Genomic DNA, 23,221 nt, shown 5'->3' with positions numbered 1-23,221 from the left:
AATGCTGTAAGTGCCCTGTACTCACTGATGTAGCTTTACATCATTGTCCTATTCTCCGTCCCCCATTTCTTGATCCTCGTCTTCACGCGACTTGTCCTCATCTGAGTCGTCAACTAAGATAGAGTCCTCCACCGTTTGACCTTTTATTATCATTTCTAGGTCCCACTTCTGTTTGCCCCGATACTTCCTCAAAAGAGCCGTTGTCAAATCCTTGAAGAATTCTGCGGGATACTCGTCTGTCTCATCGTCTTCAATCCAAGCAGCATCCGCTGTATCTGCCCATAGTAGTACCAAGACCAGCCTCAGTGGTGATCCTTTGGCTGTCTTATCGTAAGCGAGGCGGATGCTGTCCGGACCCGGATATTCATCAATGTCTTTACTAACTTCGACCAATCCCTGTATAACGTCTCGACAGAACTTCTTGCTCTTTAGTTTGAGACCTAAAACGTATGCCTTAACAAGTTCATGTGTGTCAAGAGAGAATCTGCCATCTTCATCCGCCCGGTCTTCAACCGCGATATGATCATAGTAAAGCCACTCAAGAAATATTGCGAAGGCATCAGCGTCGATGGCGGAAAACTTATGTACTGTGATGACGTCGGTGTCATTCGACCAGCTGTGACGACAGAAAGGACAGTTGACTGGTTGACGAGCTGTCTGCTTCTCCGCCTTCCACTTCTCAATGCATCTATGATGAAAGTTGTTACCACAATGAGTAGCGCAGTAAGTAAGCTCTTGTATACCGTGCTCGAGCGGTTCCGTGCAGATCGCGCATTCACTGTCTTTCTTGAGAGGCTTGCGCTTCGGTTGTAGCTTTTTCGTGAAGAATGTGGATCTGCTGCATATGATGTCTTCGGGGACAGTGAACTCCTCGCCGCGTGAAACTTGGACGCGGACGATTTTGTGGCCGAACCTAGGAGCGGGTTAGCGGTTGGTGTTACAATCCTCACAGAAAACGTACCGGATAGCTCGCTTCTTCCTAACGCTGATGCGCTTCTCCTGCTTGGGCATCTTTCCTGGTCTTGATATCTTCCGCTACTTGAATGGCGCGGTGGCTGAATAAGATCGTTTTTGAGCGGTTCTCTAGTCGGGGTATGAGCATTGGATGACAAGCCGATTAGGCAGTACCTACGGGTGAGTGATATTCTATCGTTCAGTTGCACTATGTTGCTTCGGTAGTTGCAGACCAGTGCGCAACGCGCAACCAGTAGGAGTGTCTCGGGCCCCGGAAACTTGATGAGCTGAGGCCCGCAGTGTTCTCGAAGTGAATACTGTTGTGATTCACGTTAGTAAAGGTCGACGTAAGGCACAACATCGAATGATGGGTCGGGGTAAAGATGTGATGTACACAGTCGTTCGATTGTCTTCGTTTCGAGCTAATGCAGTTCGATTGGGCGTAAACAAGCATCAAACCTCGTATATCGTGTTTGGGTAGTGTAAGTCCCGAATGCCAGGTGCAAGTCATCAGAATGAGAAACAAGAAGACAGAAGATTCCCAGTGCCGTCACGAACGCTCACCCTTTCGACCTGTATACAACCAGTCCGCCGTCGTCCGAGTCATCGGAAAGAGGCATGGAGCGGACATCTTGCTTCAGCCGACGCTTCGCACTATGTGTATGCTTCTTCACTTCGACCTTTTGACATGGACGCTTCCTGGTTGCTGGTACTTCTGTAGCTTCAGCTTTGGGACTATTCAGACCAATAGCTGGATTCCTGCCTCGCAGACTTCGCGATGCTGCTGACGCCAAACTCGTGCTGCCGCCTACAGGCGCAGTATCTTCGTCATCGCTCGTCAGATCCACTCCTACGCTCAGCTTCTCCATCCACATCTTCCTTGTCGTTCTGCCATCTTTCCTGTCTCCCCACCGGACCATGGCTGCATCTGCTAGCTCACTCACGAAGGCCTCTGGCCAGTTCTTGCCCTCGCTCTTGAACCAACCGGGCTCGATATAGGCAAGCGATATGTCGATGACGAAAGCTCGAATTTCTTCATCGCATTTACGATCCACAAAAGCCCACTTCACGCTCTCCTTCCAGAAACGCGCGCGAGCTTCTGCGAAGTAAGTGGCAATGACTTGCGACTTGAACACTGGATCTTCGACGGCGTTGGCAACAGTCCAGAGTTTGAGGATGACTAGATTGAAGGCATCGGTAACGCGAGAGACCTTTGCGGATATGTGTAAAGTGGAGGTATACAGCCAGTCCAGGTAGATTTGCGTAGCCTCGGCGTCTAGCTCAGACTCTATGTCTAGCTGATTGAGCAGTGACTCGTTCTCCCAGCTAGCACGACACATCGGGCATGTTGGGATCAACTCCTTCTTAGAACTGGTAGTAGATGAGCGCTTCCAGGCTTCCATGCAGACTTCATGGACGTTTTGCCCGCACTTGGCGCAGAAGGAGATGTCTCCTATCATGGCGTCGAGAGCCTCAGCGCAAACACAACATTCGTCAATGCTGAAGACAGGCTTTCGGTTTCTCTGGAGGCACTCTTTGAAGAATCGAGAGGTCTTGCAGATGAGATCTACGGTAAACGCATGGTGTTAGTATGTTGGACTCCTGAAATGGCTTTATGTGTTGTTGTTACCTTCATGTACAGTGAAGCGGCGATCAAGATTGGGGGCCTTGAAGCTTATGATTCTGTTGCCCACACTGCGCCATATCAGCAAGTTACATGTGGTATAAGACGGACGGAGTGAGGTACATAATGGGCCCCAACTTCTTGGTCGCTCCTCGAGATTTAGTGATGGTCATCTGCACAAATGGTGATCTTGTAGAATGAGAATGTTGTAAGCTGAAGGGCACGGAAGACACGACCTAGATAGAAGTACTGCACACACGAGAAGGTGAGAGTCGGGCCGTGCGCACCTCGTCATGGGGCGGTGACAGTATCTCAAGGTGAGAGAACCGCCAAGAAAAGATTCAGTATCTAAGCAAGGCGAGCACAACAGTCGTTTTGAAGGTAGGCAATAAGTTTGCCGAATGAGGCGAACCTTACAATCGTGCCTGGGAAGAACTACACATCTCTTGTGTGTGTGGATCAGCCAAAGGTCGTCGAGAAAGCCCGACCGGATGACAAAACCAGAAATTGCTGTGTTAGACACGATACTCCATGGCGCCGACCGAGAGTATGTAAAGCGTAAAACAAACTCTTCAAATGGGTATTTTGCTCATCACCGTCCCCTGCTGGTGACTTCAGACACGGTATACAGCATGAGCTATGTAGCCTTGTCATAGCCAAGTTCCACACTGTCTTCCGACGCCGTCGATATGCCGCCAGTGCCAAATATTACGAGTTTTCTGCTCGGCGAAAGTCCGTAGACGATCTGCTCCTATACGCCAATGTACCACAGCTCAACGCCCATCACCTCGAATTTCTTACCATCGTCACTCAGGGGCTCGTTGCCAAATGTCGGGCACGTATCGGAGACGCCCTTTTCGAGGTTGTCGTCTAGCCATAGGCCATAGTGACCGTCACTGCGACACCGTCAGTCCACTGAGTCCTTAATGATGACAACACGATGCTACTTACCCGCCGCCAACACTCAGGTAGCTATGCTCGCAGAAGATCATGTAGTCATTCACCCCGCTGTAGGGAAATGCCTTGAATCTTATTCGTTCTGGCGTACTCGCACCACTCTTACTGGCCCGACCGTTCTGTGGGGGTGCTAGCGAATCGCCCTTCCTCTTCGGTGAAGATATAGTTGTCATTCGCACAGCGTCCGTCGTATCTTCGGATGGAGGTGGTGGGAGGTTCATCTGCAGGTCTGAGAAACCGGAGAGTATGTGCGCGCGCCAGAGAAAGCATTCGCCGTTGCCGTAAAATGATGTGGAGGGCCGCGGTGCGTCAGAGAGATATGCGCCGAATATCTATAGCGATACGTAAGCATTCGTCCTGGGGTCGTCATGAGGTTCGCAAACTTACACCTCCGCTGCCGTCTTTGACCACAAGCACAAAGCCACCTCTCTTGCCCAGATAGTCTTCAGATTGCTTGTATAGTGTGCCTAAGCTGACACCGTTCTGCTCCAGACTATATGCCAGACTCCATTCATCCACTAGTTGTAACCTTGGTGGAAGCAGGAGCCGGATCTCTTCAGCAAGCGCCGTGCTCAGAAGCTTGCCCTTTTCTCGCATGTTGCCTCCCCATCCTCTCAGACTTAGCGGTGTCAAGGGAGGCGGTTGGAAAGGGCTCGCTATCCGATGTGGCGGCTGGTAGACCGAGTTCATATCTGAGGTGGTGGAGGAGACGAGGTTCGCAAATGTGTGTGAAAGTGAAGATGCGGTGTACTGCAACTGGGCTTGTATGTTGCTTGCGCTGTTACGGTTGCTGTTGTTCTCCGATCTCGATTGCGCGTCTGATTTGGGAATGGCGTCCGTGTTCAAGCGTCGCAGGATGCCCGAGACTGCATAAGAGACGGGATAGGTGAAATATGAGGACGAGCGGTTGGGTGTAGAGCGCTGCGATGGCGGTGAGGTTTGCGACGAGGGCGAGCGGAACGGGGAAGAGGACGGGGTATCTGGTGGGTACGACATGAGCGGCAACTAATTGCGATGGGAGTAATGTTCCTGAATTAATGTGGGTCGCGTGTTGGAGGTGGTGTGCTGGGGCTGTCGCAGGGCAGAGTAGCTGTGACGTTGCGCAAAATTAGTGGGCTGACAGCTGCTTGGAGCCTCACAACACCACCAGGATGGGACGTGGCTGTTACATAAGCAGGCCTGTGGTTGCGGTGAATGCATATCCGAAGGCTCTGATGAGCGCATACTAATACAGGACATGTCGGCGATGTATGCTCTGTGATTGCCTCACCCTCTGGCACCGCGACGTGTAGCTTGCGGAGCCCTGACCGCTTTAGCTTGCTAGCGTGTCGCGCGAAAGCTTGATCTCCGCTACCCGGTAGGGCTGACCTCGCGTATCCATCGTGCATTCAAGCCAGGATCCCCATTGTCAGTCGAAAACTCGAGGATGATTGTGGTTGAGATAGTAATGCTCGATCCTGGCGGTGGTATCTCTGCGCTGTGATAGTTAACACGTGTCATACCCGCGACCCTCAGTCGCATTTCTCATAGCATGCATCGGCTCGAGAAGGTACCGAGAGTTCCATTCTTGATTGAATGCTACTAGTGTCGGCGTCTCTACACTCTCAAAATGAAGCCCCAGATGGTCTATGTAGTCTCGGCGTCTGCCTCCTTTGTCGCTTCTGCGAGGTCTCGATCCAAATGCTCATCTCCCGCAGCATCTGCGTCTTCTTCCCCGTCGTCTCCATCGCTCTTAAGCTTAGCACCCTTTCTTTCGGGCATGACCGCCATGAACGCCTTGCCCCAATCCCCAAACTCCATCCACTTGAGCATAATCTCCAGCACATGGTTCGTGACCAAGACTTGCCGACTTTTCATCTCGAGGTATTCGCCAATAGGTAGCTTTGCAGTCTTGATCCCACGGTTCACGGCGCGCTTGTGACATATGCCTTTGTGTCGGTTCTTGTCAACCAGTCCGCCGATAATGTATGTACTGTTGGGCTTCAAGTGGGTTAGAACGTTGTCAGACTCAGATGAAAGATAGACGACTTCGCCTTCCTCTGCTGCAGCATCAGGTTGTTCTTGATCGCCTGATCCAGTGGCTTCTGCTGATGTCTTCAAGGCGCCGAGAACTTCTCCCCCGTTTGGCCCTGACATCCACGCCTTCGCTTTTTCGGAAACCTCAACGAAATCTTCTTCGAAGAACTGGAACCCCTTCCAACTCGTGTACTGCTTTGCTAGAATGCCATCGAAACGCTCCTTCATCTTTCCACCGAAGCTGCTCAAAGCTAGATGGGTCCTGAAGTTCGCCTTTCGGTTATCGCTGTAACACCTCGTAATCTGAAGTCCCAAGCTCTTGAGCTCGTTGTCAAACATCAGCTCTTCGAAATCGCAGTCGAAGATTACTGTTATTGGTACTTGTTTTCCAGTTGCCTGCCGAGGAGGTCGCGAAGCTGGCGGCCTTGGTCTCTTGCCATTCTCGTCGGTAGGCATCTGCGCCCACTCTTCTCGCCTTCGCTCTTTCTTCTCTTTGACTTTCTCTTTTCGCTTGAGTTTGCGATCTTCGCGGCCGGCTTCCCAGCGCTCGAGCCGCCTTTGCTTTTTGAGCTGGTTTTTTGATAGCTTTGGCTCCGCATTCTCACTCCCAGCCGGTGTTCCGACAGATTCTACGGCGTCGGCTTGATTGCTGTTTTCCGCTGCGACAGGTAGTTGTTCGTTTGGTGTCGGAATTGTAGGTGCTTCTGCCACATCCTCAATGCTATCCGCATGCTCTAGCTTGCGCAACTTCGCAGGACGCTCTTCGGAATCCATCTTCGAATAAAGTTTCCTCGGTTTGTGAAAATCAAGAGTGCTGCCTTCCACCCACTCAGCGTCGACAAAATTATGCTCACTCACTTGCTAGCGCGCCAAGCCAGATCCCTGTCATCGCGGGTTCCCGAGCTCGAACCTCACTGCACGTCTCCGCATCGACGACAACTTCGAATACCCATTGAGCCACGAATAATCGCCCAACATGCCGCAGGATATGCCGCCAACGGGCGGCTATAGCCCCGTACAATACAAGCGCAACCTGCCCGTACGAGGCTTCCGCCCCGCCGCATACCTTTTCGGAACCGCGGCACTCATGACCTACGGATTCTGGAGAGTTGGACAGGGTATCAGAGAGCACAAGTACGCGCCTGCCGTCGGAGAGGAGACTTCCAAGCCTTGAGATATATGAGCGAAAGTGCTGACAAGTCGCAGCGAACTCGCGCGCGAGAAGATGTGGGCGCGGATACACCTCATCCCCGCGCTGCAAGCCGAAGAAGACCGCGATCAAGTACGAAGGCACCTCGCAGATAAGGCGAGAGAGAAGGAGCTACTCGGCACAGAGACCAGGGTCTACAATAGCGACAGGTATGGTTTGAAGACTTGGCTTTGTAGACAACTTTGGCTAATTCACGATGGCAGATTCGTTCGCCCTACCTTTGCAATCACGCCCGAACACGAGACGAAATAGACTTGCATACCGCACTGGACATGTACATATAAATCCACAAATCGTTGGCAGGCTAAGGAAACGCTGTCTCCAAATGATATCTTTCGTTGTGTTTGAAACTGTGACGCGACGTACATTCCAAGGCTTCAAACGGTGACATATCGTTGCGGGAGGACCGTTGCGCGTGTACATGCCGAGATAAGGTGGGTTTAAAGTGCTGACGAGGGGACACCCTGTGATAGACTTCCAAAAGTGTGGTTCACAATACGTTGTGATTACTTGGGTTCCACTGGACCCGTGAAAGTGACACCCCGCCCATTTTGTCGTGCACTCTCCCGCGCGTCGAAACGCGCCACCTGGACCAGGCAGTGCGCCTTGTCGTCAACTGCGCCCAGCGCCTACAGCCCTTCCATATTTCAACTCTACTAACCCTCCCAACCGTTCGCTGTACCTGTGCATAACCGACCCTCGCCAGCCGGCGCAACCTTTGGCGACGACATAGCGCAATGTCTTTCATCCCCAACTTTTTCGGTAGCCTGAAGAATGCGACGCCTGTCGATACAGGCACCTTGCCACGCGCAGATGACAATGGCACGTCCAATGGTGCCGACGAAGACTGGGATTTTGTAACAGCGCACGAAGCCGGAGTCGTCTACAACGACCGTATCACGATCCTACTTGGTCCCCATCGAGAGACTCGTCACCACATCTTCATCGCCGACATGCCCAGGTCTTCTAAACTTCTGAATCATGTCTGCTCTCTCGAACCATCACAACGATACTTGCATCTCTCCCTCTCCGACCTCTTCATGGTGAAACTATACCTCAAATCGCAGTTCACATCCGTCGACTCGCTGGCCATCGAACAGTCTTGGTCAATCATCATTAAGCTAGCCATCACTGCCGATGTCTTCCAAGACGCCTACATGGGAGATAGGGCCCTCGCAGCGCTCACAAAGAGGGGTATTTTCGCCCTCGAACCCAACAACGCGGTGTTGCTGTTCAAAGAAGACGACTTTTCACTCGCCCGAGAATATCAAGACAAGACGGGCAACGGGCAGAAGCTGATAGAGACACTTGACAAGGTTGCAGCAAAGGGTGCAGAGAAGCCTAAGCCGCCCGAATTGGAGCTACCCAAGCCTCAAGACGTGAGCTCCAAGCCCGACGTCTACAAGCGGAAGAGCGAGGGCACAAGATTCGGTAAAAGTGTATTAAGAGGGCTGGCACAAGCCACCGCAAAGAAGGGAAATGATATGGATGATAAAGTGCATCCTACACGGCAGCCCAGCGTTCCGCCAGGTGTGGAAGCGTTGAAGCGTGGCGATGCCAGCAACTTCATGTGGCCTGACAAGAACATGAAGAAGTGATCTCGGAGCCTTCAAAGATATGTCGGACGGAGAAAGCACTACACAAATGTTGCGGTCACGGCTCATGGATTCAAGACTCCATGACGGGAGATTACAGCGGTCTCGTTGATAGACATCAGGTGGATAATTAGACTAGTTGCCGTTTTACAACCATCAATATGCACTGTCTACCTACATCTGCGTGTGACGTAGCAACCATCTGAAAACACAGCTAGGACATCTCCTCTGTGCATCTGGAACATAAACACGGCCCTTCAAACCATGGCGACAGCAAGTCCTGCCTCTGCTCCACTCGTATACCACCAACGTTTACATAGCTGCAGAACAATTCATCTCCCATTGTCACTGGCTTGATCGCGAAAAAGCGCACAGTTGTACTTCCATTTTCCCTTCTCCACTCCACGTTCGGTGCGCAACTGTGATTGAACAGCGGTAGATGAGGTGTGATTTCGTCAACGAAGCCAAGCCGGGGGTCTATAGAACCAGCTTTGTTATTGGCTAGACGCGTCCAGATAGAATGAAGAACGTCAGTATCGAAGTTGCGGTTTGCGAAGACATCCACACCGAGTTGCTCTAAGATCTTGATTGGGATGATGATGGATTCATTGAGGGTGAAGACATCGAGATGATCTTTGTTAGCGAGAGGCTTGAGACGCGCAATCAGCGGGTGATCTAGCGGTGACTTCTCAACACCAGCTTGAACGCATGTTGCCAGCAATCGTAACATGAGGAGAGGTCGGAGAGGTGAGGCGTTGTGCGTCAAGCCTCTAGCAGGTGCCTGGAGCCATACAAAGTCTTTACCGCATATAACTTTATGGTAGGTTTTCATCGCGAGGCGGAGACATTCGTCGGAGCAGTAGCTCTCGGAACAACACGTCGCCCCTTTGGCAGCATCCGGTAAACGCGCATAGCAATTGGAACAGGAGTCTGGTGGCGGGGTGCTGCATAAACCGGTTGCGGTTCGGTCTGTAAGTATACATTCGCCAACCCTTATGTCGCGAGCCGCAAACATACCCAGCATGTCTTCGCCTGGGTCTTTTGTCAAGGTACTTCTACCAAGAAAACATGGTGCGTCGTTGCCAGCCTCACCGAGCTCCTCGTTTACCAACTCAATGAGCTCTGATGAACGCGTCAGATGGCTCTCAATGGCCCACGGATACTCTACTGTAAGTACTCCGCCATCTCTGACTCTATCTTGCACCTCATGAGGTGTGCCGCCAAGAGCCCTTGCAGCCTCCTCTTTTCGCTTCAAAAGCCCGCGCAGGTCTTCAGCTCTCTCTGTAGCCTTCTCACACCACAAGGGCCGAGAGTGCATTTTCGACTCTTCCAGTATCTCGACTGCGTCCCATTGACAATGACAAGCTTGTAAAGCAACTGCGAGCAGCTCATACACCGGTTCTCTTAAATCTTTATTGGCATCCGGAGCGCCTGCTTGCAGTAGTTTGGCTTTGTAAATGTCGCCGACTGCGAGCTCAGGGAAGTTGAGCATCCACATGCGACGGCCACGCTCGAACCAGGCTTGAGGATCATATGGGTGAAGTTGAATACGTTGATTGTAGGTATCGAGAGATTCCAGGATTTCTCTCACTTGACTAGGATGTAATCGACCAGTTTGCTGAACAGTTCCAGAGCGGTATATAGAAGGCACATAACGCTGCAGCAATGCGGCATCCGTTGTGTCTGGACGCGTTGTACTCTCTGGCGCCACAGGTCTCGCATGTGTATTCATGGTGGTATCAAGAGCGCTGACATCAGTCTGGAATGAAGGTGTTGATTTTGCATCGCGATCGAATTGCGCCGCCCATCTATCGCCAGCTTCTTAGGGGACGTGCACAGAGGTAGACGATGTGATGATGTCTGACGTCATTGTGAAGAGGTGACGGCTCACCTCGGCATGCATTATCTTCCATCATAATTGACATCAAGAGATCTAGCGGGATGGAAGAGCGCCATATTCTATCTGAAATTTGATGAGAGTTAAGCCGTTGCATTGCAAATCGAGTGACCGTCACGAGCTCGGATCTACATGGAGACGTACCAGCGCAGCATTCGTCGGCAAGTTAGAGTTATTACGTTTTAGTACTAACAGCGTTATTAGAGTATCTTAGATTTAAAAAAAATTAAGTCTTAAATAAGTAATTTATTAGTAAACTAATTCTATAGCGTAAACTAATTTAAAAAAAGTAAAGTCTATTACTAGTATATAAAAAGATATATTTCTAAAAAGATTAAAATTCTACGTTTAAAAGTATAAATATTAAGTAAACTAAAACTTAGATTTTTAGTACTACTATCTTTAGTATAGTAGTTAAAGCTTTTAAAATTTAAAGTAGTAAAGTAACTATTTTATAAATACTAATATTTACTTATACTATAGTAGAAAGAATTATAATATAATTATATATTTTTAATAGCTTATAACTAACTAAGCTATAAATTATAAAGTAATAAAATATTAAAATCTTAGTATATAAAATTATACTTCTATATATATACTTTTTATTCTTTATCTCTATTTTTATTTTTATTTTTATTTTATAGCTTATAGTAAATTAAAGATCTAAAGACTTATTAAAAATATAAATAGTAGCTTAAATCTAATACTAAAGCTATACTAACTAAATAAGCTTTTAACTATATTACTACTTTTTTATAAGTTCTTTTAGTATTAGTAAGTCTAAAGCTAATTTTATTACTAGTTATATTACTTTACTTACTAAAGCTTAATTAAGCCTTTTATTATTAATTAATTACTTTTCTTTTAAATATATTACTATCTTTATAAGTTTTTTTAAAATTATTATTTTAGAAGCTATTATAAAAGCTACTATAAACTACTTTATTTTAGCTATACTAAAAACTATTATAAGTACTTTATAGTGCTACTTTACTAGTATAAAGCTATATACTAAGCTTATTAATATTTCTATTATTTCTATTTTTATTATTTTTATTACTTTTATTATTTTTATTATTCTAACTAGTATAAAGCCTTTTATTATTCTCTTTTCTAGCTTTACTTTTTAAAAGCTTATTAGTAAAATATATAAGCTCTTTATTAGTAATAATATTAATAAATTACTTATAGTAAAATAGTAATACTACTCTTTTATAAAATTTACTAGTACTAAGTTTATTACTTATACTATTCTTTTTTATAACTTTATATATATAGTAAAGCTTATAGTAATACTATTACTATCTTTAGCTATTAAAAAGGCTATATATTAGTAATATAAGACTTTAGCTAAAATACTTTATAAAAATTCTAAAATATAAAATAAAGAAAATATAGTATTTATAGCTTATTTTTTATAAAAAGATACTATTTATTAGATAGTAGCTATAATAGACTACTTTAAGTTTTATTAAGACTTAAAAGAATAGTTATTACTTTATAGTTATTAGCTAGTTAGAAAATATATACTATAAAGCTATTATAGTATTTCTATTACTACTATATTATATAGTTTTTAATTACTACTTAAGCTTAGAAGTTATATAAATAAGTATAGTATTAGTTAGAAGTCTTAGTACTAATAGTAATATACTTTAAGTTTATTAAAATCTACTAGTAGTTCTAAGACTAATAGCTAAGTGTTTTTTAATATCTTTTTATTAAATAAAGTATATAAAATTAAGTATAAAGTACTATTTAAATAAGTAATAGCTCTCTACTAGATATTTTAAAGATTATAATTAAAGTTTAATATATACTTTATCTAAAGTATACGTAAAAGTATACTAAGCTTTTCTAGCTTAGTAGCTAATACTTTAGTAAATAACTTATTTTAAAAAAACTACTATATAAGTAATATAATTACTTTATTATTTCTTTTAAAATTTAAATAAAATAGTAATATAACTATAGCTTATTAGTTAAAAACCTATTAAAATAAGTTATAAAGTAAAAATACTATATATTTTTATATATAAGTTAGTATATATTCTCTTACTACTACTATTCTCTTTATTATAGTAGAATATTAATATAGAGTAGAGTAATAAAACGTAGTCTAGTAACTCTATATAGTAATTTTAATATAAATATATTTTTTAAATACTTTATATTTACTATAATATAGTAGTAAGTATTATTAATAAAACTTTCTTTATAATATTTACTATAGATCTAGAGCGTTAATAATATACTTATAAAAGTAATAGTAATAGAAAACTATTTAGTATACTTAAAAACGCTAAGAGTAAGCTATAAAGCTATAAAGTTATTAAAATTCTAAAAATATATATCTAGATAAGCTTTTAAAGCTAAGTAAATACTAATAGTAATAATAAGTAGCTTTTATTAGTAGAAAAGCTAAAATTTAGAAAGTAGTATAGTATTAAATAAAAGCCTTTTTATTAGCGTAAAACTAAGTAGATAACTATAGTTATAATACTAATATAAAAGTTAATACTATAGTTTAGAGAATAGCTACTTTATATAACTTTTTATATAAAAAGTTATACTTAGAAAATACTTCTCTTTATCTTATATTTTATATCTTATATCTTAAATACTTTTAAGACTAAATTTTCTAAAATACTAGTAATAATTAAAATTAACTTCTTCTTTAAACTTCTAAAGAAAGTGCCTATTTTCTTTAATACTCTAACTATAAGTAATACTAAAAATACTACTATAGTAAATCTTACTACTTATAAAAGTAGCTTAATTACTTTTAATATTAAAGTAGAGAAATGTAAAATAGTTAGGCTATAATATATAGATAGAAATCTTAAACTATAGCTAGAGTTCTAGTATAATAACTTTAATCTTATAGAATAGATTAACTTAGATAATAAGTATATTATAAACTTAAGTATAGCTAGCGTATTCTATAAGTTTTATATAGACCTTTCTAGAGATACTTACTTTATTACTAAAGAGTAGTTTAACTAAGTAAAGAGTTTAGACACTAGACTAGTAGTAAGTAAACTAGTAACGTCTAATAAGTAGTTATTTATTAAAGTTACTAAAAATAATAAGTATATAAAGTAGAAGTAAAAAGTACTTTATATAATCTTAGAGGCGCTAAAAGTATAGTATAGTATTAGGCTATAGAGATTATATAATATAGTAGCTAATATAGCTAGACTTAAGAATAATTATATATAAAATATAAGTTACTAGTAATTATATAAGTTTTATATAAGTATCTTAGATTATTTTAGATTATATTAGAAGCTTTATACTAGTATTAAGCTTACTATAGCTTACTTAGTTTCTTTTTAGTATTATATAATTATATAAAGCTAGTACTAGTACTAGTTAATAGTCTAAATAGCTATTAGTATTATATTATAAATATAAAGTAGTTAGCGTGTTATAATTATGCGTGTAGTAATTATTATATTAGTAGTATAAGTATAAGTATTATAAAGTTATAAGTTATAAATTTAAACTTATATTAGAGATTTTTAAGTTTAAATTTAGAGTCTAATATAGTAATATATTATTATATAATTACGTAATTATATAATTTTAAAAAAGTATACTATAAACTCTATCTCTTAAGTCTAGAGAGAACTATTCTTTTTATACTTATATAATATTAGAACTTTTTATAAATATTTACTTTAGTATTTTAAAAGCTTTTATAAAATAGCTAGCTAAAAGACTTTTAAAAGTAAAAGCTAGTTCTAGTATAAGTTTAAAAACTCTAACTTTATACTATAAAGACTATAGTTACTTTCTTTATTAAGATTTACTTTTTTTAACTTTACTTTAAGTATTTATATTAGTTTTATAGCTTAAATCTTTAATACTTTTACTTTATATTTTTTAAATTAAGTTTTTAAGTACTTTATAAACTTTAGTAAAACTTAAATTTACTTTTATACTACTAATATACGCTTTTAAAATATTAAAAAAATTAAGTTTTATAAAAATAAAAATAATAAAGTAGAAGTATTTACTACTATAGTTAATACTTTTATACTTTATATAATTATTTTAAAAGTATACTAAAGTAATAGTTAACTTAATAAATAAAAAAAAGTGCTAATAATATAAAATATTAAAGTATTATAAGTAATAGTAAAAATAAAAAAAAGACTAAATACTATAAAAAAAAATATAAAAAATTACTTTTAAAAGAAGAAAAGTATTTTATAAATAAAATAAATATTATTACTTATATATAGTAATAAGTAAAAAAGCTAAATATAATTATTATATAGTCTAATACTACTATAATAGTTAAAAAAAATAGTTATATAAGTTTAGTATAGTATTATAAATAGTTATTAAAGATAGTAATTATAGCTCTACTATTACTATTATAAAAATAAATAAGCTATATATTATAGATTTAGTAAGCTAGTTAACTTATTAAAATAATTAAGTTTAGTAGCTTTATTAGTAATTAATTTAGATAAAAATAAAATTTAATCTCTATAAAGTATAATATAAACTAGAGCTTAAGGCTGCTATTAGAGTTATTATATACCTAACTACCTAAAGTACCTCTTAAAGGTATTGCAATTGGATTATTACGAGACGAGCGCGCACACAAACAGATCTCGCCCATGGTCGCGTCTCGCTTACCTCACCAAGGGACCCTTTGTTTACCTAGGGACGTGCGAGGTGTTCCGAACCCTGCAAGTTTCATCGATAAGAATCCAACAAGCCCCTTCCCCGCTTCCTATGTCGTAGCACGACACATGTAGCTATCAAACAAGACACAGTCCAAGTAAATCGTGCTACCTTCGCCATGATGTTAATCCAAACCCTACCTGCGGAGCTCTTCGACCCAATCCTGAAAGTGTACGTCGATACCGTCCCGCTCCACGAGAGCTTTCGTGCTCGCATCGTGTCTCGTAAGTACATACTCGATTGCTTTGATAGAGATCTGAGCAGGTTCATATTAATTCTTCACTTTGCATCGGCATTGTTTGTTCGCGACTAATGCGTCTTTAGGGACGTTTCGAAATGCGATCGACCACGTACTGTTGGCGCAAACTCCGGCAATCGTCTACGAGACATATCTCCGCAACATCGAGCCGGAAGTTGATGACCGTCATGATAACGGACCACCAACTTTCCTCCGAAAGAATTCGCATACTTTGCATATGAATCATTGTATGCGCAATCGTGGTATGAACCGGGACTTGACCAAGTGCCTCAGTAAGTGAGAAAATGTTTTTGGCGAAAAGTCGAGTCCAAATTGCTAACGGAATATCGACAACAGACAAACTTACTGACGAGATGATGCAATTTGCGAACCCCACAAACGATGTCATTGACACTACTGTGCGCAAAGCCTATCTTAGTGATATATGTCTCACCTATAGCGTCCTAAGACCAGGCATGGAAATACTGCGAGATGGTTCCGACAAATATTCCAGCAAGCCGGACTTCTTACCCCCAGATACAATGGATAACGATCGAAGGAAAGATTTGAAGCACTCTGCAACGCCGATAACCTCGGTAGATCTTTTGACCGCGGCGGCCGCTGTGGGAAATATCGAAGCTGTCGATCATTTCATAGCACAAGGGGCAGACCCTCTGGGGTACACTTCTGGCATACTCACTGGCCCGATCAAAGCAGCTGCAGTGTGTGGCCACACTCCAATGGTTCGCAAGCTTGTAGAGCTTGCAAGACATGATTTCCCGACTCTTGGAGCGCGGGAACGTGACTGGATTCTCGTCACATTCGAGACTGCGGTGTGCCATGCCATGAAAGCTGGAGACACAGAATCAGTGCGAATGTTATTAGAATTTTTCGTCACTCGCCGTGAAGCCCGAATCCCGGAGATTTGGAAAAAGTTGATTACCGATGGAGCACAAAACGGCAAAACCGAAACCCTCGTGACGATTTTGAAGGACGATATCCCGAAACGCAATCCAGGGGATCACCACAGCGATTTGCAGTACGCGTTAAAAGAAGCTTGCGAAGCTGGACATTCCGAACTCGTATGCCGCATACTTGGTGGCGATTTCGTGCTTTTTAATCGGGATCACCTCATTCAACAAACATCGCTGGAAGCAGCACGTTACGGACATCGAAGCTTGGTCGATCTCCTCAAAAGCCGCGGCGCCCATATCGGATCACAACATCTCGTCGAAGGTATGACAACTTTTGCAGACAGGGCAACGACCCACTTCCTTATGACCCGCCACCTGGTTGATGTGGGTGTTCCAATAGACGCGCAAGTTCTTAAGCAGTGTGAAAGTAAGGCATCTTTTGCACTACGTGCAAGACACAAGATGAAGCAGAGCCACTTCTGTCTTACTGATGGTGCCATGGTAACCATCTTGATTGCGAGCGAAGCAAAGCGACAGGGCTTACGGGCAGAACTCAAGTCGTGCGGCAGCATCAAGCTTCTACTGAGGCTAGTGCTTAACGGAAAGATCATAGTTCCTCCTGAGCCGCTGGATTTCATGAAACTGGCAGTAGAGGTAGTAGACTGGCTGGCTAATGAGAGTCAGACAGCGGCGTCTTAGATTGGAGGCTATGTTTGCGTCACCATATTTGGTTCATAGAGTGAAGAATGATCTCATGAATTGAGTAATGCATTTAGAAAAGACAGTGTACACATACAATGCCTACCCACGCTTGTTCTGGCTACCGCTTGGTGATGGTCTTCTGTTCCTTTGCATCATCCCTCATCTCCTGCTTGATCTTGCTAATTATGCCTGCACCGCCATAGATCATAGCAGTGTATACCTGTGCCACACTCGCTCCCGCATCGAGAATCTCTCTCGCCTGCCGACCATTTGTGATGCCGCCCGTCGCGAATATAACTTTGCGTGGTGCGTTTGGTGCTGGCGCAGTCCTGGGTGTAGAGTGAAGGGTCATTGTAGGTGCTGATTCGGAAAGATCGTCGACGTTAGAAGAGAGTTGTGTTGGGGACGGTTGGTCGAGATCGAGCGTTGGCTTGGTCTTCGAAGACCCGGTAGAAGGCTTGTCGTCTGTGCTCTGGCCAGCGGTTGGCTCGTCGGTGCGTGCTTCTGACGGTGGTGCAATGTGCTTTGGGCCTTCGTCGAGCGCTTTCCTGTACCTGCTGACAAGCGAAAGTGTGCGCTCGAAAGTTTGGGGACCTGAGTAGCCTCCCTGTTCGAGAAGCAACTTTGCTTCTGATTGGGGAAGTAGGTAGCCCTTCGGCAGTGGGTCTGGTCGCTTCTTCGTGGTGTTGCCAACGATGACACCATCCACACCGGAGTCCCAGACTGCCTCACAGATGCCTGACACCTGCTCTTCCGAGTCCTCATCGGGGCTGACTTTGACCATAACAACAGGTTTTGTCTTGCGGTCGATCTTCTTGACGGCGCCTACTACTCCGGAGAGCAACCGCGTCAAGGGCTCAACGTTTTGGAGAGTGCGAAGGCCAGGTGTGTTGGGCGAGGAGACGTTGACTACTAGAATGTCGGCGTACTTGCCAACATGGCCCACGGCGGTGGCATAGTCGCGTACTACAGCATCGATGTCGTTCTCGGAGGTCGTCTTGTTCTTCGCAACCTGCACAGCCATTAAACGCCCCTTGAGCAGCGAGCCCGGTGGAACGCCAGCTTCACCGTCGAGGACCTGGCGTTCGGCGTCTTCACCTAGTCCAAGGCCAGCGTGGTATGCGAATTCCCTGACGCGTTGTCGTAGCCGTGAGGCGACCAGCTCGGCGCCTTCCGAGTTGAAGCCGTAGCGGTTAATGAGAGCGTTCTGGCTGGGTATCCTGAAGACACGGGGCTTGGGGTTGCCCTCCTGTGGCAGCAGCGTGACAGCTCCCACCTCTACCACTCCTGCTCCGAGCTCGAACAGCGGCGTCGGTATTTCGGCGCCCTTGTCAATGCCGGCAGATGTTCCAATCGGGTTGTTCAGTGTGTGTCCAAAGACTTCGACAGCCAGATCACCCTGGGAGTCAGCCACGCCGCGTTCCCGAGGGTTCAGGCCAAAGCTATGCAGCACCTTGAGCATGTGTGTTCCAGCATGATGCGCCTCTTCGCCGTCAGGGTATATTTGTCGTAGCGCAGGCACAACAAGCCATTCGTGGATGCTTGCGCGCGTGTCGGTGACGTAGAGGTAGCCAAAAGTACCACCGAGCGTCAGGAGGGTGCCGTATACGAGATTCTTGGTACGGGTACCAGCCGATCCAACGTTGGTCGCGGTTTCCGTGGCCGTCGTGGCCTGTCTTCTGGGGTGTTGGAACGGGCGATGTGAGGGGCGGCAGCGCGGTACCGATGGCCGCACGCGTAGAGCACGCATATTCGCGGCGGGGTTCATCATCATGGGTGTGATAGGCAGCCCATGCGACACTCAATGGCTGCACAATTGCCTGGTCGAGATGGCGCTGCCGACTTTGAGCCGTGAGGAAGCTCGGAACCAGCCAATGACGCGGGCTTGGCACCAGGTACCGGTGCCGCGTTTCCTACATCCTCTCCTTCTCTACACAACCTGATGTTGTGGCTGTATACGACACATCTGCAATGAAGTCGATCCTTCTCGCATATCCCGCTCTCATTTGATTTGACGTCTTGCCCATACTCATGTGGCGCATATCGTTTCCCAAGCGTGATCATCGTACCAATCTCAACAGTCGATTTCAACAACGACTCAAGCTTTATCGATCTGGTCTTCTCACGGGTCACCTTCAGAGGCCTCGTTCAGTAGGATGTAACTGCGGATTGTCTTACTCCGTCAGACGTTCTCTGGATTTGATCTCACAAGGGCTCCTGATGTCCCAGTCTTCATCATTGGCCGGACACCAGATCTCATTCGGATGCTCAGTCATGCGCCATCGAGAAGTCCATCCCCAGCTTGATCTGCTCTTCGCATAGAGCTTTCTGGCACACTTCTTCGCTCCCCACAGCTATATCCCGGCCTGTTCATCTATTAGATTGCTCAGAGCTCAAGAGCCGAACAACATCCGGTGGTACGGGCACTCGCACGGAGAAACTACCATCTCAGATAATACTTGCACCAATGGTAGAATTTCTCAGATTACTCCATGCGTATAGTCTGTAGGATGACACCTGCTTGCGGGGCGCAACGGTCCCACCGTACAAGCTTTCATAAAGCTTGAGTATCGTAGCTTTTCTCCACTGTTCCTTACTCTACAGGACTCTGTTCGAAGTCGACAAAATGATTCAGCTCGCTTTACTTCATCTATGGCTTCTGCTCGTACCAGCACTTGCTGGTATGACCAAGACCGGCACACTCTGCACCGTCACTCCGTCCGGCACCAAGGATGACAGCCCTTCCATCATGGACGCCTTCAAGCAATGTGGCCAGAACGGTCAGATTGAGATAACGACAGGTGACTACACCATCGCCAAAGTTATGGACGTCCTGGACCTTAAGAACTGTGACATCTCCATCCGCGGCAAACTGACTTGGAGCGACGACATCCAATACTGGGTACGCAACAGCGTTAGTGTGACATATTCTCAACGAAGTACAGCATTCCGTCTTGGCGGTGAGAACTTCACTCTGCAAGGTCACGGTGAAGCACTCTTCTTTGGCAATGGGCAGAAGTGGTACGACGTGAACCGTGATGGGAGCAACATGGCCGGTAGGCCCATCAGTCTGACACTCTGGCATGCGAAGAACGTATGGATTGATGGAATTACTTGGAGGCAGTCCCAGTTCTGGTATGTCTCTTCAACGACATGAGGAACCATACTTACCGGTCGTGAGCCCATTGCTAACTGCACAACAGGCATACATTCGTCGCCTACTCGCAGAACATCACGATGACAAACCTTGACATGAACGCCACTTCATCCTCCCAGTGGGGTACTGTCAATACAGATGGCTTCGATAGCTGGAACTCCCAAGATATTGTGCTCAAAAATTGGGTGGTGACGTGCGGCGATGTAAGTTCTCATCGATCTCGCGTCTGTGCTATACCTAATCTGTTCGAAGGACTGCATATCGGTTAAAGGCAACAGCAAAAACATCCATGTTAAGAACGCCACCTGCTACGAGTCTGGCGCCATGGTGATTGGCTCAATGGGCAATCCCACGAACGTTCCCGAGACGGTAGACAACGTACTCTTCGAAGACATCACTGCCATTCACAGTTCCAACGCAGCCTGGATCAAGACATATCCTGGCCAAGGCCATGTGAAGAACGTCACCTTTCGCAACATCAAGTTTCAGGACGTCAACCAGCCTATATACGTCTCGCCGTGTATCTACAGCTACCAGAACTGCGATTCGAGCCGCTTGAAAATCAGCGACATTACCTGGGAGAACATTACTGGTACCTCAAGATACAACGTGGCTGCGGGTATCTACTGTAGTCGCGGCGCACCTTGCATAGGCTTAAAGTTCAAGAACATCGACATCAGGCCGAAAAATGGTGGCACGGCGAAGATACTCTGTTCTAATATGAACAGTGACAGTGGTTTAGCATGCACGGGTACCTGCCCGGCAGGCTGGAAACAGCAGCTGAGCGGCAATGCTTAGATCGGCTGTTAGTTCTATGTGCAGGGCGCATGCGCCTAGGCACTAACACTTCCGTACAAAGCGTCCAGTTTCTTCTCATACAAATCCAGCAAAGCCTTTTTCTGCACTGTTCCCTTCGCCGTCTTTGGGAACGGCTCTTTCACAGCCAGTATCATTTCCTTTTCCACGCGCGCATAAACCGGCGAGCTCTTGTTCACTTCCTCCACCGTATCCCAGATCTCATGCACATCCTTCCCATCTTCCAGCCTAACAATCAACGAGGCTTTAGGCCTTCTCGTCCCTACCATCGCTACCTCCGCAACTGAAGCATGACTTGCAATCCTCTGTTCTGCCGCTGTAGGGAAGAACTTTTCGTTCGTCAGAAAAACGAGAAGATCATCAGCCCGGCCGTAGTGTTTCCATCGCTCCGAATCTTCGGGATGCTTTGTAAACAAATCACCAAGTCGCCTTTCTTTTGCGTCTGGGAAGATGGAGAAGATGGGTTGTACGTAGCCGCCGTACTCCTTCCCGTCGTTGCGGTGCATGACAGCTTCATATAGAGTGACGCCGTCCGTGGAAGCGGAAACAGGGTCGAAGCGGATATTGAGAGCGGGGTGAAGTGTCGTATACTCCCAGTACGCAGATTGCAATGAATTTGCATCTTTGCGACGGATGCTAGGCCAGACGCCGAGCTCGGTCGATGCCATGACATTCAACACGGACACCTGCGCTGCGACAAACTCACTTGCGTGAGTACTCACGCTGCCGCCACCCCAGCCGATTTGTTGCGTTCTTTTGCTGAGTTTCTGCAGGACTTCTGGGCTCTTGCTTAGATACTCGACACAGGGTGGCACGAGTGTCAGGCAATCGACACCGACGCCTCCATCCCTTGCGGCGACGATGTCCAAAGCGGCTAGTGCGCTATCCACACCCGCAGCTGGTGTCATCCATGTTGGCGGGTAAATCGGTGTTACACCGAGCTGCAGTGGAAAGAGGATCATACCGATCATACCGCTGGCGTGGAAAGGCGGGAAGAGAAACATTGCTCGCATGCCTCGGCCGTTCCCTGATCCATAGAGAAGCTCTTGCTCTAGTTCGTAACCTGGTGGTGCGGTGAGATACATGGTTTGGGCTACACTGTTAGTCCACTCGTGTGTCCAAAGGATGGGTTTGGGAAAGCCCGTTGTGCCGGATGTATCTGCGTTTGGTTAGAGGTAGCATGGTCAGACGGGAGCGAGCGTACGTACGGAGACAAACGAAAGGTTCGCGAGAATTTTGTTGATAGGTCTTGTTGTAAGGATACGGCTCCGCTTTTGAGGTGAGCAGTTGCTCAACACTCGGTATCTGGAGGGTCTTCATATCCTTCATTGACAGAACGTCTTTGACAACTGGTATCGGAATCTCAGACTTTAGCATGGCCTTTGCGTCCACACTCTCAATCAATTTGACCAGTGCTTCAGCTCCGTATCTTGGCGATGGAAAGAGCATCTATCTTCGTCCTTAGCCATTTGAACCACCATCAAGACGCTCATGTCGGAGGACGACTTACCTTGTATCCCGCAATCACACTTCCCAGACATAATATCGCATATCGTATGTCGTTCGGTCCCATGTACACCAAAGTTCGTGTTCCGTCCTTTTCCTCTTCTTGCAGCTTCCCGATGTTCTCTTCGAGCCACCACGCGAAGGCAGAGACGGCATTTGCTACTTCAGCAAACGTAATTTGACGATAGCCATCCTCGATCTTGTGCGGATTTACCGGAAACTCTGCGTACGTCGCGGAAGGATATTGAGCTGCAAGTTTGAACAGTGTGTTTGGAAGAAGTTCGTTAGTGGCCTGTGGCCAGGGAGCGGGGCGTGTTGTATCCATCATGTGTCGTGATAGGTACAAGCAAGGCGAAAGAATAGGTGTTTATGATCGAGCTGTTCAGTCATTAAATCACAAGCTGCGGAGTATCTCACCTCCCCACCTTACCTAGGTAGCCCGTCTTTTACCTTACATCGGTGTATCCCATCATCGTGCGCCCGAGACTAGTCGAAATACGAGATCCTGACCGGTTGCCACATGTACTCTACGCCCCATTGAAGCTTTCCTAGCGTATTTCATGCGACTACGGCTTCACAGTTTGGGTTAGAAGCCAAATTAGTGTAGTCAAGGCAGCCAGCGATCACAGGCTGCAAGCTGCCGAGGTTGCTACAAAGTAGTGTGGAGCTTAGCAGGCCAACGTTGGGCCCACGTAAGCGAGGCCCGTCTTCGAGATCGACCATCCGAGCTAGACGCTTGAGCGCTGCAAGTCCAACTGAACATCAGTGTTGGAAAAGGGGCGCCCTGAAATTCTGGGCGTCAGCGCTTTCGCGGAATTGGTGTGCTGAGGGTCTTAATAGAACGCGTACCATTCCTTTTCCACAGCAAGTGTCCCATCAGGAATGTGGCATCAGGAATGTGGGTTTCAAGAACGTGGTTCCAAAAATGTAG

General features: G+C 45.2%; 9 protein-coding genes across 9 annotated transcripts; 4 read left to right on the top strand and 5 right to left on the bottom strand.

Annotated features, from left to right (window-relative positions):
- Window positions 1–48: 48 nt before the first annotated feature.
- Window positions 49–2,590, bottom strand: J4E78_001852 (uncharacterized protein; the record flags this gene model as incomplete). The annotated part of the gene is made up of 4 exons (XM_049362505.1): window positions 49–913; window positions 962–1,021; window positions 1,519–2,477; window positions 2,585–2,590. The coding sequence occupies 4 exons, from the start codon at window positions 2,588–2,590 to the stop codon at window positions 49–51; spliced, it is 1,890 nt and encodes a 629-aa protein (XP_049225097.1).
- A 739-nt stretch (window positions 2,591–3,329) lies between these two features.
- J4E78_001851 (uncharacterized protein) lies at window positions 3,330–4,531 on the bottom strand (the record flags this gene model as incomplete). The annotated part of the gene is made up of 3 exons (XM_049362504.1): window positions 3,330–3,474; window positions 3,530–3,867; window positions 3,923–4,531. 3 exons carry the CDS (start codon window positions 4,529–4,531, stop codon window positions 3,330–3,332), a joined length of 1,092 nt encoding a protein of 363 aa, XP_049225096.1.
- Window positions 4,532–5,161: 630 nt separating this feature from the next.
- Window positions 5,162–6,325, bottom strand: J4E78_001850 (uncharacterized protein; the record flags this gene model as incomplete). Its single annotated transcript, XM_049362503.1, has 1 exon — window positions 5,162–6,325. The coding sequence occupies one exon, from the start codon at window positions 6,323–6,325 to the stop codon at window positions 5,162–5,164; it is 1,164 nt and encodes a 387-aa protein (XP_049225095.1).
- A 202-nt stretch (window positions 6,326–6,527) lies between these two features.
- On the top strand, window positions 6,528–7,013 carry J4E78_001849 (uncharacterized protein; the record flags this gene model as incomplete). Its single annotated transcript, XM_049362502.1, has 3 exons — window positions 6,528–6,685; window positions 6,758–6,910; window positions 6,965–7,013. The coding sequence occupies 3 exons, from the start codon at window positions 6,528–6,530 to the stop codon at window positions 7,011–7,013; spliced, it is 360 nt and encodes a 119-aa protein (XP_049225094.1).
- Window positions 7,014–7,498: 485 nt separating this feature from the next.
- On the top strand, window positions 7,499–8,359 carry J4E78_001848 (uncharacterized protein; the record flags this gene model as incomplete). The annotated part of the gene is made up of 1 exon (XM_049362501.1): window positions 7,499–8,359. One exon carries the CDS (start codon window positions 7,499–7,501, stop codon window positions 8,357–8,359), a length of 861 nt encoding a protein of 286 aa, XP_049225093.1.
- Window positions 8,360–15,569: 7,210 nt separating this feature from the next.
- Window positions 15,570–16,808, top strand: J4E78_001847 (uncharacterized protein; the record flags this gene model as incomplete). The annotated part of the gene is made up of 1 exon (XM_049362500.1): window positions 15,570–16,808. The coding sequence occupies one exon, from the start codon at window positions 15,570–15,572 to the stop codon at window positions 16,806–16,808; it is 1,239 nt and encodes a 412-aa protein (XP_049225092.1).
- A 121-nt stretch (window positions 16,809–16,929) lies between these two features.
- J4E78_001846 (uncharacterized protein) lies at window positions 16,930–18,582 on the bottom strand (the record flags this gene model as incomplete). The annotated part of the gene is made up of 1 exon (XM_049362499.1): window positions 16,930–18,582. The coding sequence occupies one exon, from the start codon at window positions 18,580–18,582 to the stop codon at window positions 16,930–16,932; it is 1,653 nt and encodes a 550-aa protein (XP_049225091.1).
- An 855-nt stretch (window positions 18,583–19,437) lies between these two features.
- On the top strand, window positions 19,438–20,766 carry J4E78_001845 (uncharacterized protein; the record flags this gene model as incomplete). Its single annotated transcript, XM_049362498.1, has 3 exons — window positions 19,438–19,946; window positions 20,015–20,171; window positions 20,221–20,766. 3 exons carry the CDS (start codon window positions 19,438–19,440, stop codon window positions 20,764–20,766), a joined length of 1,212 nt encoding a protein of 403 aa, XP_049225090.1.
- Window positions 20,767–20,801: 35 nt separating this feature from the next.
- J4E78_001844 (uncharacterized protein) lies at window positions 20,802–22,828 on the bottom strand (the record flags this gene model as incomplete). Its single annotated transcript, XM_049362497.1, has 4 exons — window positions 20,802–21,943; window positions 21,993–22,233; window positions 22,295–22,539; window positions 22,822–22,828. The coding sequence occupies 4 exons, from the start codon at window positions 22,826–22,828 to the stop codon at window positions 20,802–20,804; spliced, it is 1,635 nt and encodes a 544-aa protein (XP_049225089.1).
- Window positions 22,829–23,221: the final 393 nt, after the last annotated feature.

Source organism: Alternaria triticimaculans (genome assembly GCF_023758025.1).
Source record: "Alternaria triticimaculans strain BMP 0046 chromosome Unknown scaffold_2, whole genome shotgun sequence".
NCBI lineage: Eukaryota > Fungi > Ascomycota > Dothideomycetes > Pleosporales > Pleosporaceae > Alternaria > Alternaria triticimaculans.
The sequence above is the reverse complement of the archived record's forward strand: the minus strand, read 5'-3'. Positions and strand labels throughout refer to the sequence as shown.